The 17369-nt window shown below is 43.1% G+C and overlaps 1 protein-coding gene across 1 annotated transcript in view; it reads right to left on the reverse strand.

Moving 5' to 3' along the window:
- Positions 1-17369, reverse strand: part of COL9A3 (collagen type IX alpha 3 chain) — a 72047-nt gene that overhangs the window by 10569 nt on the left and 44109 nt on the right. Inside the window, exons 18-26 of the mRNA XM_037877173.2 lie at positions 17117-17170; positions 15786-15839; positions 14615-14659; positions 13420-13473; positions 12656-12709; positions 8020-8073; positions 6589-6660; positions 2471-2506; positions 642-686 (exon numbers count right to left, since the gene is read on the reverse strand). Of these exons, the coding sequence (XP_037733101.1) occupies positions 642-686; positions 2471-2506; positions 6589-6660; positions 8020-8073; positions 12656-12709; positions 13420-13473; positions 14615-14659; positions 15786-15839; positions 17117-17170 (468 nt within the window). The remainder of the gene's footprint in view (positions 1-641; positions 687-2470; positions 2507-6588; positions 6661-8019; positions 8074-12655; positions 12710-13419; positions 13474-14614; positions 14660-15785; positions 15840-17116; positions 17171-17369) is intronic.

Raw genomic sequence — 17369 nt, forward strand, 5'->3', positions numbered from 1 at the left:
ACCCCTGAAGATCTGCAGAACAGTGGTGGGTTCATCTGCTCAGCAGTGCAATCCCTCTTACTGCTGGAGGGCAGGGTGCAGCAAGAGTGGTTGCAAGGGTAGGGCGGAGGGCTCAAGGTAAGGGGATAAAACAGGTTCAGGGGCGGACTGCACTTTAACGGATCGGTTTAGTTTTACTAGTAAAACTAGAGGATTCCTCACCTCTATAGACAGGGATTCATCGTTAGACCCACATATATCAGGGCTGAACTTAGCTCCCTGGCAGTGACAGCCTCCATTGAACCGAGGTGTGGAAAGCCTAAATACCCGAGAACAGAAGGGACTGTCGGCTTCTATGCACTGTGCAGTGCACCTGATCTCCCTGAGGGGCAGAAATAATGAATGATGAATCCCTGGCTATACACGTGAGAAATCCTCCTCTAGTTTTACTAGTAAAACTAAAATGGGCACAGTGCTGATGGTGAACGGAATACTTGGTTTGGTTTCACAGGACACAGTTTTCTTTTCACAGTCGATAGTGTAACTAGCCTTTGGAGCCCTCGTGTATTCGGCGCTGGCAGGTTTTAATAGTCACTGGTTCATTAATCTCTGGGCTCCCACTGTTTGATATGTTAATTTTGTTTTGTTTAAATGACACCTACCAGTTCTCCTTTGTCACCTGGCAGGCCATCTGCTCCAGCAGTGCCCTGAAAATGAGGCACAACACATGAGAACCTCACCAGTGGGTCTGCAATGGTTATTCACACACATGCGCTACGCTCTCCAAGTGGGATTTACTCTGTCAGGGCCCAGTCCTTTGAGCCCTGAGTTCCCTCGACTCCTACTGGGAGCAAAGAGAGAAAGACAAAGTCTCAAGTCCCATGTGGTATTTGGGATTTAGCTGGAGCCGGTGGAAGTGGCAGTGTTATTTGGGTTCCGTTTTTTGGCCTGGTTTGGTCAAGACAACTTTTAGGATTGGGATGAAGAAGGTCCAAGGTCCCAGGAGATGGTGGGGGTGGCAGCCAGGATGGTGAAGCTCACTCCAGTAGCCAATTTTTCTCTCCACATTCTCTTTCTTTAAAGACACCAAAAGGGAGTGATGGGTGGAACAGTCCACCCCCTCATTATTTTGCCCACCAATTAGGCCTAATTTCTGACACACCAATTTTGGTTCATTGACTTTTGGTCTCTCACTGTCCAATTTTCCAAGCATTATTTCAACACAATCCTTGAAGCTTTTTTGTTTGGACTAATTCAGTCTCTCTGTGCTTTTGTACCTTTCCCCATCAACATCTGTTATTAGGTTATTGTCACATCTTATGAACTTACACCTACTTTTCACAGTTAAGCTCACCATTTGGGTAAATTTGTAGGTCCAATTATCACAGCAAGCCTCTGAAATAAAGTGCATGCAAGGGAACTATTCACAAACCCTTACAAAAATAAAATCTAAACTTCAACAGTCAAACTTGGGGTCTATCCAAAATCGGGCCTGGGTGTTTCCGATGGTGTTTGAAACCAGGTGGCTAATTATTAAGTTACAGCTTTATTTCAGAGCTGGACTCATACAAGGACGAAAGTCTCCCAAGAGCCATTTCGGTGAATAGCCCTGTGTGGGCATGTTAAGCCACAATATATAATCCCTTTTCCTTTAAGCCAGCAGATGGCGCTTGTTATTCAGGTAGGAATAGAGACAATACAATACATACAGAGCTACCCGTTGGTATGTGCAGGGTTTACACGTTTCAGATGCCACTCAGAATAGCACTACAACATGGCTTGGGTATTGCACACAGTTACAGCCGATAATCATCATCATTGTGCTGATGGTACAGATTGGGACTAAAAGTCTTCCTTAGATTTAGGCTTCACAGACCCTGTTGAACTTAGACTGATCCCGCCCTTAGAAAGCAACAAAAGCGGATAGGAGGCATAACTGCAATTTATAAACCGTTGCTGGGAGTGCATTCCATTTTCTGCAGAGATAAATCACATTCCTCCACTGGTCTAAGTTATATATTTCAAGGAAGGTCATCAACTGCTTCAATTCAAACATGAACGTTTAGAAGCAAAAGTTTATTAAGGGCTAAATGTTCCTCGTCCCTACATAGTTAATCATTGGGAGCAAACCCTGCTTGACCACTCACGTGGGTAGCCCCCCTGAAGACTACAGGCCGACTTGTGTGAGTTAGGTGAGCAAGACGTGGCCCCAAGCAGTTTACTTGCCATGTCCTGTGACTGGAAGACGGACCCAAAGGATCTTGAGCATGGCATTTCAAGATACCTTTCTTGAAATAAAGTACATTGAGCACACACAAAAATGAAACAGAAGAAAAATGCATTGGCTGGGTCTGCTGCATAACCTGTTAATTCTAATTGGGAGGAAAGCTGGTAATGCTGTTGAATAGCTGTGATCAAGCTACAGTTAAATCATATTAGTTGAATAAAATGGGAAAATAACCAGAAAAGGAAAGACCAACCCTTGGCTCACCTGGTTACCTTTGGGGCCAGAAACTCCACCAGAACCCTGTTAACAAGAAAAAGGGAGAATGAGCAGGGAACTGTTCTTTCCCCATGCATTCCTAGCACAGTTGGATGCTCACTCGCACAGTGAGGGGTGGGAAAACTAATCCTGTAATTGCCAGCTAAGACAAAGAGGCTAGACAAGGATCAGAACTCATTTGTATTTCTTAGAATCAACAAGAGGTTTTAGCGTTCAGTTTGTTTTGCAGCAAGATTCTGCAGTCACTGTGGTCCGGATTTCTTTCTTGACAGCTACAGTACTCATAAGCCACAAGACGACACATCAGTCTCCTTCTCTGAATTGGCTCTCCCACCTCATCTCCCCCATAACTCATCCAACCTGCCAGCCATTAAAAATATGAAGCGGGTCTCAGTGTTTGAGGGCCCCTCCCCACCTGCCTTCTGTTCATTCCATGTGGCTGCTAACAGTAAATTGTGGTCATTGTAAGGCTTTTCTTTATGGGACACTCTGTTCATACTGTCCTTGTTAATTCACTGAACAAAACTAAAATGACGTGCATTTAATTCTGTCCATTTACATCAGACTCACCTTCCTCGCTCACCCCAGGGTAAGGTTCCTTTCCCTCCCTTCCCCCGGGCATGTAAAATATTCTTAGATTTTTTTTATCATCGTGGTATAGAGTAGGAGAGTGGATTTTTGTTCCAAGACTAGTTAATGTTCATAACAGTTTTGCAAGACCTCTATTACTATGTCAATTTTCACCAGGGTTTAGGGTTAGCTGTTCCTGACTTCAGCATCCACAGAGAAGCATGACTTGGGAACTTGCAGGTAAGGGACCCACCTTGTCTGGTATCCTGCTTTAAGTGGCAGGGTCAGATGTTCATAGGAATAAAAGGAGAATCAAACAGCTGTAATACTAAACCTAGGGGTAATTTAGCCAGTCTGAAGAAACATTCCAAGAACAACCATGCCTAGTTAGCATTCAAAAGGAGAATGAAGCAATACATTTGCAGCCCTGGCCTGTGACTTTGGATCCATCTAACACAGCCGGGAGCTAATTTGAGTTCTGAGGACCTTGGTCTTTTCTGCAATGCACTGTTGGATGGGTTCAATTATTGTAGTCTTAGAACAGCGGTTTTATGGCCCATTCATCAATTTGGCAATTGGGAAATGTGATTTTTTTTCATATCTGGCTCTAGAAACTTCCAGCAGAACAACGTGATAGAATTAGTGGGTGTCATTTCATTAAAGTCAAGCCCTGAAGATAAATTAAAAAACTGAAAGTTCTATAAAAAAAAATTTCCCTATTAAAATAATTCAGAGGTAACAAGCCAGAAGGTAGAAATGAATCTGGGTATTTATAACTTTCTTTTTAAATGAACCAGTGGCAAATGGAATATTATTCCCCAAACCCTGTGACAGGGCTGCTTCTTTTTTAACAGTTACTTGTTCTCGGTTCACTCATTTTTAACAGGGCCATGGTTTTAAAGGGATGCGTCCTCTCCAAAAATACATTTTTCATTGTGGAGATTCTCTGAACACGTGCAGCGATCCTTGTTTCTACTGTACACCTGCTGTTGTAGCATCCAGACTCCGAGCCCCTTGTGACTGAGAAGCATAAATCTCAACACACGAGTCTTCCAGGTCTAACACAGAGGTCCATTGTGAAATCCCTGGTGCCCAGGGGTGATTATTTACACAGAGACTTTACCTAAAAGCTGAAGTGAAGGAAGCCATGGAACACACGGCTACTGTTCTCCTGCAGTCCGTGGACAACTGACATTCATTTTTGCCCTCCTGGCTTCTTTTCAGTGAGGATAATTCTATTTAAATCCAACCGCTGAATATATTTTTAAGTTCTGGCCTTGCAGGACCCAGATATGTTTCCGTTTGTAAAGAAAAAAAAGATTTTTTTTAAAAAGTCCTAATTAAATATTCTAAATTACTAAAATGCAGCTCTTCTGTGAGCATGGAGATCTTGCACTTTGATGAAATCTGCATATAGAGCAGGTATAGTAAACCCACTTTGGCTCTGTGTCCATTGCAAACAAATAGTCCAATCTGGCTGGGATCTGGAAAATCTTGTTGAAATAAACTATTCAGTCTAAACATAATGGGACTTCGAGGAATGGAGATGCAGCACTGGAAATGCTGATTAGCTCATGATTTCCCTCCCTTTTCCAGCTCTAACTCCTATGATTGGGGGTAGTTTGTTTTTAACAATAGATTAGTAAAAGCCTGATTTGTCATGATCATCCTGCTGAGGCTGACATCAGGAAGCATAAAGGAATGGTTCAGTTTATTAATCAGTTGAACTTAAATATCAAGACGTAAGAACTTGGCCTATCCAGGTGGCTCTTTTATCTTTGATATTATGTGGCCCCTTATGCCATAGTATCTGTGTGCCTCACAATTTTTAATTTATCCTTATGAGGCAGTAAAGTGCTATTATCCCCATTTTACAGATGGGGAATGGAGGCACAGAGAGGGTAAGTGACTTGCCCAAGGTCACAGTCTGTGGTGGAGCAGGGAATTGAACCCAGGTCTCTGAAGCATTAGACCTTCTTATTCTCTTATTTATATGAGCTGAATGGCATTGTGTGCTTGATTTTCAGCTACAACGTCCCTAATTTTGCAGTAGAAGTTTTGCACTTGCAATGAACTGCAATTGCAAATGGTAAAATGTAGACATCCAATGACATTTACCCTTGCAAGCCAGCAAGTTAGGTATCTAACTGCTACCACTTGCAGTTTGTTGCAGGCCCAGTTATTTACCTGTATAAAACTGAAGTTTCAAAATGAGGCTCTAAAAATTGTAAGGGGCACTGCCAAGTCCACATGTGATGTTTGTTCGTTGTGTTCCACCAGCGGTCAGGCAGGGAGCACAAGCTAGTGCAGTTCTGCTGGGTTTACTTTTTGTCACTAGCATCATCCGATTTATGGGCAATAGTTGTACCTATTTGAAAGGTCTGTGGAAAATCTCAATGAGCAAACAGATTGCTTTCTTGCATAATCGACAATTAGGGAAAAAATTAATAAGTGCTAATACATTAAACCGAGCAGAGACAGGCAGACCCTGCGGACACAGACCCCGGTGGTGGGAAATCTTCTCTCTGTCAGACGGTCCCCATAAAGGGCCAATATATCACTCAAAGTGGAGGGAACTGGCCGGGAGGGGGTATAGTGAGGGCTGCTCTCATTCAGGCCATCCTCTCAGGAGGAAAGTAAAAAATGTTTTTCAACAAGAAAAAAAGGTCAAAATCGGAACAAAACTTTTCAATTGACTTGAACCAAAACAGTTTCCAGATTTTTGGTTCATGAACATTTTCAAGATTTTGACTTTTCACCATGTGTAGTGGGGTGAGCACCAGTTCCAGCCCTCAAGAGGTTGGAAAAGCCCTGTAGAGGGCTGGGGAGGGGAAGGGAGCAAAACCCCAGCTGATTGGGGGAAGTGGCGGCAGCTGGGGGCCATGGCCCAATCAGGGCCCAGCTGGCTCTATAAAGGCTTTGAGCCAGAAGTTCCAGCGGAGGCTCTCTTTAGCTAGAGAGAGAAGGGCCTGGCTGCAGGGACTTAACCAAGGACTTAGTCTGGAGCAGAGCTGGGGAAAGGCCAAGGGAGCCAGGGAACTCTGGCCTAGGAAAACCCCAGGCTACAGGCCTGGGAAGGCCTATTAGGTACGGGGGGTTGCAGGGACAGCCACGGGTAGGCAGAGGCAGCAGGTCCAAACCCCCTCCCCTGTGATGAGGGGCTTATACTGCAGTCTGCCCCAGGGAGCAGGGGCTAGCTGGTGACTAGCAGTAGCCTAAGACTGAGGCGAGGTGGGGATAGTGGGTGGGGGTTCCCCTGGGAGGAGGAGACCCAGAACTGTGCGGGTACTGCTAGGGGGCAGCACCCAAGATAAGGGCACCGGGGTCCGGGAGGGACCGGGCCCAGTGGTAAGGTGGATCACCAGACAGCAGAGGGCGCCCCAGAGGCTGACATGCTAATTCCCGTAGACGAGCAGCAGGAGGCGCCGCTAGGTGAGTCCTGCTCCATTACACCATGATTTGGTATGGGAACATTGTTTGAGACCCCAGAAGTTTTTGCAGGATGGTACAAATGTTTCCTGCCCAGCTCTGCTTACCCTGTCACCAAATTCACCACGAATCCCCGTAGGGCCAGGGAGTCCAGGTTCCCCACTGGCACCTTTGCGGCCCTGAAGGGAAAACAAAGGAAAGAAAAGTCCTTGCACCTGTTAACATCCCAAGAGTTCACCCGTCTCCATATTGATTTCCTGAACAAAGTAATTAATTCCAGATTCCCCTTTTCCTTCTTTACTCTCCCGAGTCCCAACCACTATCCCTGTCCTTCCAGACCCCAGTACCGCTCTTCTCCTTCCTCATGTCCTTGCTTGCTAGCCCTACCCTTCCCCTCTTACTGGGGGAAGGCATTTTGTGGTACACCAGCCCAATCTCTTGCAGATCATCAATGGTATTAGCATAGGTTGCTTAGCGGCCACGATAAGGCCATCTGAGTACACCAGCGGAACCAAATTTGGGAGTTAGGAAGCAATGAAGCTTCAGTACGACGAGTCTCCATGGGCCATGGATGATGGAGCCCTTACTGCTTTGTGTGATCAGTACACTGACAACTCTATGAAAACCTGCAGATCTTTTAATTCAAAGCAGCTTTATAAAAACACCCATGTAAAGCTGGCCTGTTGGCTTCTTCATGACATTTGCATAGCCATGTGAAAGGCTTGGGTCTGAGCTCTCCCTGACAACAGAGGCTGGATGCGCTGCAGATAAGGAAGCACTTAATGATGCTCCAGAGTGGGTCCTCTGGACAATTCAGGCGTTTTGCTGCTCAGGCTCTGTGCAGAATCCTTGGACAGGTCTACACTTGGAAGGCTTTGCTGACACAGCGATACCACTGTACTATATCAGCAAAGCTCTCCTACTGGGGATGCAGCTTACAGTGGCAAAAGTGCACTTTTGCCAGCATAGCTATCCAGCCCCACCCCGAGTGAAGTAAGTTATACTAGCAAAACCAGTATAACTGTGTCTCCACTTGCGCTTTGTTGGTTTGGGACCCCAGCTCATCACTGACATAACTATGCTGGCACAAGTTTGTAGTGTAGACCTGGCTCTAGCCACTTTGTGGCTGGAGAGGGGAAAGTAGCTGCAATGTAGTGTCTTGGGAGTGGGGGTGACGGGAGTAGAGGAGGGGTCTGCAGGACTAGCACAGAGGACACTCAAGACAAGTGGGTTGGGAATATCCACGTGAAGAAGGATATAAAATGATCAGATCTAAAAGACTTCCTCTGCATTTGTGAAATAAAGAGAGTGTTTGTTCTTGCAGTGGATATAGTAATATTTTGGCTACTACTCTTCCCTAGCTTCCCTTTTCACTGTGTTATGTTAATGAAGGCATTAAGTATGTTCTGATTAATTGATATCAGGTCCCTCCAATAATTTGTCACTATCACCCAATTTTCTTGGCCAGAAGTTTGCATGGACACCAAATGACTATAACCTGGTGTGTACTAAATTACCCAAATTTCTAGCTTACTGACCTGAAAGCCTCTTACACCTGGGGCTCCCAATGGGCCTTGAAGACCAAGTGCGCCCTGAGAAAGAGAAGAATAAGCATGATTAAGAAAGATCATTCACAACCCAATTGAGTCATGAACACAATTACATTGCCTTTGTTGTAACAACAAAAAGCAGCCAGTCCTGCGGTATAGAAGTCTTCCTAACAGCCATGCTGATGGATGGCCATTATAATGCAGCTCGCTGCTTATTGAACTTTATTCCCAGGATTACCATTAACAATCACGATTATTTCTATTTTACTTGATGCTTAGATTTATTTGGTTCTTATGAATGCCAGGGCCTAAGTGACCCTGGCTAGAGATAGGCACAGTGGGACACGTGCTGTGCAAATTTCTCCTAGACACACAGCCCTGAAAATAAGTCAGTACAGACTTGCCACTCCAGTTCAAAATGGATACAGTTAATTGGCCTGATTCAGCAAGGTAGGGAAGCAGGTGTGTAATTTTAAGCATGTGATTAATCCCACTGAAATCAATGGGTGCTTTCTGACCGTGACATGCTAAATGGTGCTTTTGTGAAGGATATAAATCCCCTTGCGATTTACGGGTTAATATGGGGGGCAGACCTTCAAATAAGTGGCCAAGGCTTTTTATACCCTAACAGGATCTTTATGAGATATAATTCTAAGTCACAGGAACTGAAAACACAAGACAATCCCTTTGCACCTTTTCCAATTCACAGATCATTTTGTTCTTAGTAGGTTGACACACATGCCTGCTGGGAAAGAGGTTGGGTTTTTTTTGTTTTTTTTTTGGGGGGGGGGCGCAACGGTAGATGGCGTTCCAAGCAACTGTAGCACTAACTATATATCACATATTTAATTGCATACAGGTTAAGCTAATTAATTCACTGAACCGGTTTTCAACTCTTACGGAACTGTCAGATGAAGTTAGGAAGAAGACTGGTAATTAAAGGAATAGACTGCGTGGGTTGGCAATTTAAAAACCTGGGGCCTGATTTCCAGACGAGTTGAGCGTCCACCACTACAAGTGAAGCAAATAGAAGCTGAAAGCATGCAGCCCCTCTGGAAGTCAGGAACTTGGGTGTCCAGCCTGCCCCCTTGAAATACACACATGCAAATACAAAAGCATGATCCAGTGCATGCCTTGGTCCATTCAAAACTGGCAATCACATCCATTGCAAAAACGTATGTTTGTGCAGGCGCATTTTGCACCAGCAACCTAGATCAGGAGTTTTGAAAATGCAGCCCTTTGTGTTTTCTGTTATTCCAGCTAAAAACATTTCTAATAGAAAATTAACAGCTGCATACAAGAGTCGACGCTGTATTCTACTGAGAAAATAAAACACACACAAATGATATTGGGTCAAATTTTGAAAGTGACTAAATGACTTAGGAGCCTAAAAAGACTAAGCAATAAGTCACTTTTGAAAATGGGATTTCGGCTCCAAGGTCACTGGGTACAACTTTCTCAACACCTAAGTTACTTAGGAGCCAAAATCCCATTGTAAAATTAAGGGGACTTACGCGAGTCTGAAGATGTTACCCCTTGTTTGCAGCTTTGGAAATATACAGAGAACTCGTTATGTTTGTTGTCAGACGCCAGCATGTTTTTTTGCCCCAAGCACATAAGATATTATACAAGTCATGATTGCACACTAGTGTTAAATCAATAAAAACTTAATTGATGTCACAGGCACTCTGGAGTAAAGCCACTATCAGTGAGATCAAAAATCAGACCCTTAGTTCAGTGAAGTACTTGGGCGCGTGCCCATCTTTAAGCATAGGAGCAGTTCCATGTAAAAATGGCACCATTTTATTTAGTAATATCTAAAGTCAATGGGACTCATGTGCATGCTTAAAGCTGGGCACATGCTTAGTACCTTCCTGAATCAGGGCCCCGAAGAATAGAATTTCACATATGCTATTAATTCTCTCTCATTTAAACAGTCTAACTTTTCTTTCTGAGTAATGATTTCCCAAGGTAGGTGCAGTGTATTTATCAGAAAAATACAAATCACAAGATAAACTGCTCCGAAAAGAAGCATTTGAATCACTGTTAACCCTCTCTTGCCATTATGCAATTGAAGCAAAGAGAGCAAAATTTATGTCGTAGGGGAAATTCTGCCATGAAAGTGACTGTTTGAAAATGGCATTGTGAGGGTCCTCACACATTATCTCTCAGTGACTCTCTATCAGATTTACTCAGTTTACAAGTTAAAGAAAAAGCCCGTTTTTCTAGCTGCCAGGCCTACACACTCACTCTGGAATCTAGATGCCCGGTTGGGGTCTTTCTGGTTTGTGCGTCATTAACAGAATCTCTATTACTGAGAGTCTGATTAAAATCTAGATCCATCTCCCATAGCTATGCTGGCTCTGCATGGCTCCCCAGCCTTAATCTTTTAAAGGAAGATGACACGATCTAGAATAAACCAATCAGTAGATCTAATTAAGTAAAATCGTGTCATTTTTATACAGCCACTCCACGGACTACAGTGACACTTTCATGGCTCATTTCTTCTTTCTGCTTTCATTTTCTCATTTAACTTTAGAACTGTGTTACTTACATCTCTACTAGAGTTTTCGGTAAGATGCTTTACAAAATGGTATGGTATTGAAAAGGACAACATGTTATGTGGCAACTCTTTTAAATAGTCTAAGCCAGATCCTGATCTCCACTGACGTGTGTGGAGTTATGCTGCAGTCACACAGGTATAAATAAATCCTTGTCTATATTTGAAAAGTGAACGGGTTTAACAAACCAATTTAGTTAAACCAGTACAAACTCCTAATGTAGACTCACTTACACCAGTTTAACCCTTTCTCATATAGATTTTGCATAAGTTACTTACTGACAAGTTCATAGAAATAAGCGTGGGTTAAGCTGATGTTAGTGTACCTGACTTAGAGGTTTGCACCAGTTTAACCTGATGTCATTAAACCAGGGGGCTTTTCTTGTATAGATGAGGCCTGAGATGAGAATCTGGCCCTTTCTCTTTCACAGTACATTCCTTCTTTTGGGTGCTTTTCCAACCAAATATCTATTTTTTTCCCTGCCCAATTTTACTTTGAAATTTTAGGACATAAATATTTTTTGTATCTCTAAGTTTATTTCCCTTTTCTTAGAAGTTTAAAGAGCAAGCTGTTCAGAACAATAACTTATTAAACTGCTCATTTTCTGTCCAAGTGGCACATACAAAAAAAAAAAAAATCTTAGACTTCCTGTAGGCTTCCTGATTTCAAAAATACTTAAAGAAGATCAAAACCCTCTGTAAGTTCAGGCCCAGCCACAAGAGAGCACTGGTTGGTGTAATAGGAAAATAAATGGTGTCCTGGAATTTTTAATATTGTGAACAAAGCCAGTTTTTTTTTAATCTTACACCATTCTGCAGGAACCCAATGGGCAGCAATGCAATTATTTGTAGACTTCCTTCATTACAGTGCTCATAGCTCTTTATTCCCTGTGCTCTGTGGCAATGCTGAGAATGGATATGAAGCATCCTGTTTTGGACCCAAGACTGGACGAGATGCTTCAAACCAGAAATTCTTTACAATTTACAGGTGAGGGGAAAAACCCAGGCGATTAGACCTGGGCAAAACCCCACTGATTCATTTCACACAAACATTAGCTTCCTTTTCAAAATCCCCACAGGTTTGTGCTGTCTCAGTGTCGGGATCTGAACGAACTCCCAAAATGAAATTTCGTCAAAAGCCTCAACAGTGACTTTCTTTTGCATCAAACTGTGCGGTCATGAGGTTTGTGCGATTTTAATGCTAACCATAAACGGGCAAAACTTTGCACAAAAGCGTGCAATGGGCTCCCTGCATGTTTGCAAACCTTTCGACACACCTCTTCCAAGTTTCAAGACTGTAACTAACCTAGGTGAGTTGTAGGATTTAAAATTTCATTGTAAACATTTTGTACAGCTATGAGATTTGATAATGGGCTCTTTAAATCTAGCAGACAACAGCCGGAAGTTGAAGGTAGACATAGAAACACAGCATACATTTTTAACAGTGAGGGTCATTAACCATGGGAAAAATTTACCAAGGGCTGTGGTGGATTCTCCATCACTGGCAATTTTAAAATCAAGATTGGATGTTTTTTCTAACAGATCTGCTCTAGTTCAAACAGGAATTATTTTGGGGCAGTTCTCTGGCCTGTGTTACGCAGGAGGTCAGACTAGATGATCACAGTGGTCCCTTCTGGCCCTAGAATCTCGGAATGACACCTAAAAGGGAAGGCTTTCCCGTTTAGAGTGCTGGAGGCCGGGCATTCCAGAATAACCCGTATTATTACCAAATCAAGGTGGTGCTGATTGTCCAAGCTGCTATCTTGTAAGGGCACCAGCCACATGAATCACATGGGACGAATTCTCCTCTCTGTTACCTCAATGTAAATGTGGAATAAGCACGGTGGCTTCAGTTTGGTTTCTCCACATTTACACTGGGGTAAAAGAGAGGAGACCTTGGCCCATTTACTTTGGGCTAAATTCTCTGCCGGTGTAAATCCACGGATGTTACGCCAGTAGAGGATGGAGCCTTTTATTTTAGCTTGATGGTGGCTCTGAAGATTGATAACGGAGCTGTGTTTTAACTGCAGAAAGGTTATACTTGAAGAGCAATGTTCTACTTACAGATGATCCTCGAGGTCCAGGCTCACCTCTCTCACCAGGGATACCAGCATCGCCCTACCAACAATATCAAAAAATCACCTGTGCTGTTCTTCAAGCGGGAACTCCACCCTTCCCAACCCACTGTAAAGCCATTACACAAATATATCGTTCATGTCTCACATCACTGTCAGTTCATGGGTAGCAGCTAGTTAATAAATTATAACAACAATACCTAGCTCTTATATAGCACTCATCATCCAGAGATCTCAAACTGCTTTAAAAAGGTCAGTATCATTAGCCCCATTTTACAGAATGGGAAACTGAGGGCCGTGAAGTGACTGCCCAGGTCACCCAGCAGACCAGTGGCAGAGCCAAGAATAGAACCTGCGTTTCCTGAGTCCCAGTCCAGTGTATTATCCACTAGGGCACACTGCCTCCCTAGACTGGCCTTTTTGACCCCACTGCAGCAGGGTAAGTAGTATTTGAGTTTCTAAAGAACTGACATGTGACTTACATCCAACTCCCCAGATAAAATCACACATAATGGTTCTACATCCTCAAGTGAAGGACTGTTTTGTCAGCCCTCATTACCACACTGTGTACACATACTTTTTAGATATCTTTGCATAAAAAACATGTGTGTGTGTGTGTGGTTCATATAATTTATTACCGATATGCCAAGCTCAGTTGTTCCAGAGAAGCAGCATATGAGCTCAAGCTTAGTGGTGGAATTTAAGAGACCCTGAATAGAGTTTGTGATATATGTAAAATGTGGAGATACCTACAGGGATACCAGGCTCTCCCGATGGACCTGCCTCTCCCATCTCTCCAGGACTACCCTGTAGTGGGAAAATAAACAGTCAACTGGGCGGAACTTTGCAGTCACTTCTGTAACTTCCCTACCAACCAGCTGGAAGGAAAAGGATGAAATTAAAGTCTTGCTGGGGAGATGAGATAACAAAACGTGCTAAAAGACAGCAATAAAACTCCAAGAAGAGAAGAATTCTTGTAGCATATAAAACTATAGAACAGTTATGCTAAAGTGCACATGCTGGGACTTCCAATATATTATGGAACACCATAAGTGGGAGGAATTTCCTCCTGACCTCAGCCCGTGATCAGTGTACATCCTGAAGCATGCGAATTAGTAGCCTTTGTATATAGTCAATAATAATGAGGCTGATGCTAGATAGAAGATTGAAAGGGAGGGAAAGTCAGAACAAATACACTTTAATGAGCAATTTTATGATGAGTTGCCTCAGTCTGTTTCAGATTTTCTTTCATCAAACATTGCTGAGAGCCAGCCTGGTGTCTCAAAGCGTAGGAATTAAATACATTGTTGTAAAGATTCCTTGTAACTTATCTTGAAGGGGACTGTTGATGCAGATTTACTGAGTGCGCCATTTTACACATATTGTGTGGCAGCCATGTCAAGTCTCGTGACTTCTGGGTGAAAGTTTGGCAGCAGAGAGGCAAATTCCAAAATTCTGCCACTGGTAGGATTATCAGAGGTCCGTTGGCGGTCTTTGGAACTGAAGCAGACTGTCTCAAGAAACTTGAGGGATCTTCCCATGATTAAACTCCCAGCACTGGATATTTACTCACTGGAGACTGAACTGTGTATTTTATACTTTTGCATTTCAATTTCCCGAAATACCAATCAAAGTGAGATCTTCAAAAGTCCTTTTGAGAAACACCTGGGAAGGTACAATGTGCACAGCGAGCAGAATATCCACATTGTGTCACCTCAACTGGTGACTCAAGCAGGTCAGTTTTTAAAAGAAATGCAGGCCCTGATCCCCAAAGACTCAATCCTGTAAATATTTATGCCCTTGTTTTCAGCCCTTTAAGTTCAGTGAGACCATTCTGGTGCTCAAAATTAAGCACGTGTGTAAGTGTTTGCCAGACTGGGCCTAAAACTGCAGTGCACTAAAATGACACACTTAATAGTTTCCCAGTGAAAACTCATCCTTCACTTACTAGTTCACCCTTTGGACCCTTGTGACCTGGTCTTCCAGGTAGCCCCTGGAAAAAAAAAAAAAAATCACAACAACAGAAATTTTGCAGTATGTAGAAAATAACATTTACCGTCTGATTACACATATATGGGCATTTAGAATCACAGGACATAAGTTTCTATTAGAGACATTTTTCCACGTGGAAACAATGGGAGAAATTACCCTCTAGTTCATTATCCAGCGTGCTACCCAGGCACCTCCCACTGACGATAATGGGAAAGAAAGACGAACATGAAAAACACAATAATAATAATAGCAGTTGAGACTGATCTAGCACCTTTCATTCAACAATACTCAACAAGCTTTACAAAGCACAGGAGGGGTAAGAATTTTGATCCCCATTTTACTGATGAAGAAATTAGAGACCAGAGATGTGAAATAATTTGGCCAACAACGTCTTAGAATAAGTCAGTGTTAGGAATACTGTAGCTATCTGGTCTCCCGACTTCCAATCCTTAGCCCTTAGGCTAAGGGATAAATGTCATTATGATGCTAAAATTTTTCCTCTGTGTTTTATTTCTGAAATATTAGACACTTGCTAACACCTTGCCGATTTGCCTAGGGGTTCAGCCACTCCACTGTGCTGGCAGTGGGGAAGGAGGTGTGCCATTTTCAATTGAGTCACATCACACTGACACAGCTGTGACTGACACTAGAATCTGGAGAGTTGCTAGTTGATTATCACCAACTGCAGGGGACAGAATCACTTTATCTTATCCTAAAGCCCCAACAAAGGTCTTTTGGCTGCAGCTGGATTGGATCAGATAATTTCTCTTTAACCATGTTTCTAGCTTTATTGCCATGGTTTACTGTGCAAATATCCCAGATTGTTTCCAGTCTGTATAATATACTGTGCACACACACCTGGCGTTCTCACATTGCACCATGGGGAGAAAGTCTTATTCATGGACTTAGAGGTTTGAGAGACACGGTGAGACAAGAGGCCAGATTTTGAAAGACATCTAGGAACCTCCCAGTGTGAGTTGGATGCCTCATAGCCTTCCAAAATCTGGCCCAAGGTGAGAAATAGCTGCTCGTGTGTCCTCCACCCCCATTAAATGACAGAGAAGTATCACTCCTACATTGGGCAAGATGTTCCGACTCTTTTATAGCAACGATACTGTGATACTCACAGGAAGTCCATTTGGCCCCTTCTCTCCCGGAGGACCGAAGCGAGCAGCGTCACCCTATAAACAGCAGTAGGTTAAGATGGACAATCAACTGATCCGATGCTATTCACATTAGTCAGGGGCAACTCTTCAGAAAACAGACATTTTACAGGTAGGGTTTATTTCCCATCCACCCAGTATTTGTAGAACCAAGACTCGCTTGTAATCTTGTGATTTTAGAAAAGCCCCTTGGAAAATCTGTGCTCATTTTTATTATTATACCACACAATGAGTCGCCTAAACCTTCCAGCATTTAAGTTCAATGTTCAAAGTTGGACTTTTTGGATCAGATTCTCTGTTCACTAGCCTGCTTCAAGCCAGTGCATCTCCACTGATTTCAGTGAATTACTCCTGATTTACATGGCTGTTAGCGAGATCAGAATCAGGCCTTAAACTTTTAGAGGGCCTACGAATGTTCTAAGTCATACTGGTGTAAATAAAGAAAAAAACTCCCCTGAAATCAATAAAGTTACATTGATGCAAAGTGAGTGTCAGCGAGATGAGAACCAGACCTTTGTGTTCATTCCTGAACAACACTAAGGGGAGTGCACCTGTCAAAATACGGGTACTCCTGTTGTGTCTGCAAAACCCACATGCAGGCACAAATTGGCATCTGACGGTGTAAAATGGGTAATTGCACAGAGTAATGCCTGTGTGCACACAAAGGATGAGATTCCAAAAGCACCTAGAGGAGGTAGGCACCCAACTCCCCATTGACTGTTTTAGGTGTTTTTGAAAACCCTACCCACAGCTGCTAATTTCTCACATGTGAAGGCTGTCTCTTTTCCCCAGGACCAATAGGTACAGTTCCATGAGATCACCTGCCAGGGTCTCCTTCAGAAATCTGAACTTCACAGTTACATGTCTAACTCTCTATCACTTAACAGCACTTTCCTTGTAAGTGATGAGAACAAAAGGATGTCTCCACCAACAGCTCTGAAAAGACATTAACCATTTATTGTAAGGAGACCCCTTATGCTGCAGGTTTCGCCACAAATAAGTGGCTTTAGAATTAGTCATTGTGTAATCAGGATCTGTCACTTAACCCTGGTAATATCAGTTAATTCTGTTCATTATGTCACACAATCTTTGGGTTTAATTTCTTGTTGGGATTTTCCCAGGGTGATCAGTGTGAACTATCTTCCGCTTCTGCCTCAGTGACACTACAGGAATTCTCTCTCTTGAGCCAAAGTCTTTCAAGCATTGCTTTTTCTCCAGGAAAGCCTATACCCGGGCACGGTGGATGACAGCAATTGAAATTTTTCTGTGTGGTGTTGAAATAGGATTTCACAAACCTTCTCACCATCGAGTCCAGGTGTTCCATCTCGTCCATCTTTGCCAGGCATGCCCTGAATAAGCACATGATGCAGAATAAGATTGTGACACAGGCACCATCGATTGCAAAGTCTCATGCAAAGGTTCAGAAACATATTAGGATTGGTCAGTCCTTTAGTGTTGAATTACAAAGTCCTCCAAAAGTATTAGGCTATGTCTACACTACCGCTGGATAGACCCTCTGGCAATCGATGCACCGGGGGTGGATTTAGC

The sequence above is a fragment of the Chelonia mydas genome, chromosome 13 (genome assembly GCF_015237465.2).
Source record: "Chelonia mydas isolate rCheMyd1 chromosome 13, rCheMyd1.pri.v2, whole genome shotgun sequence".
NCBI lineage: Eukaryota > Metazoa > Chordata > Testudines > Cheloniidae > Chelonia > Chelonia mydas.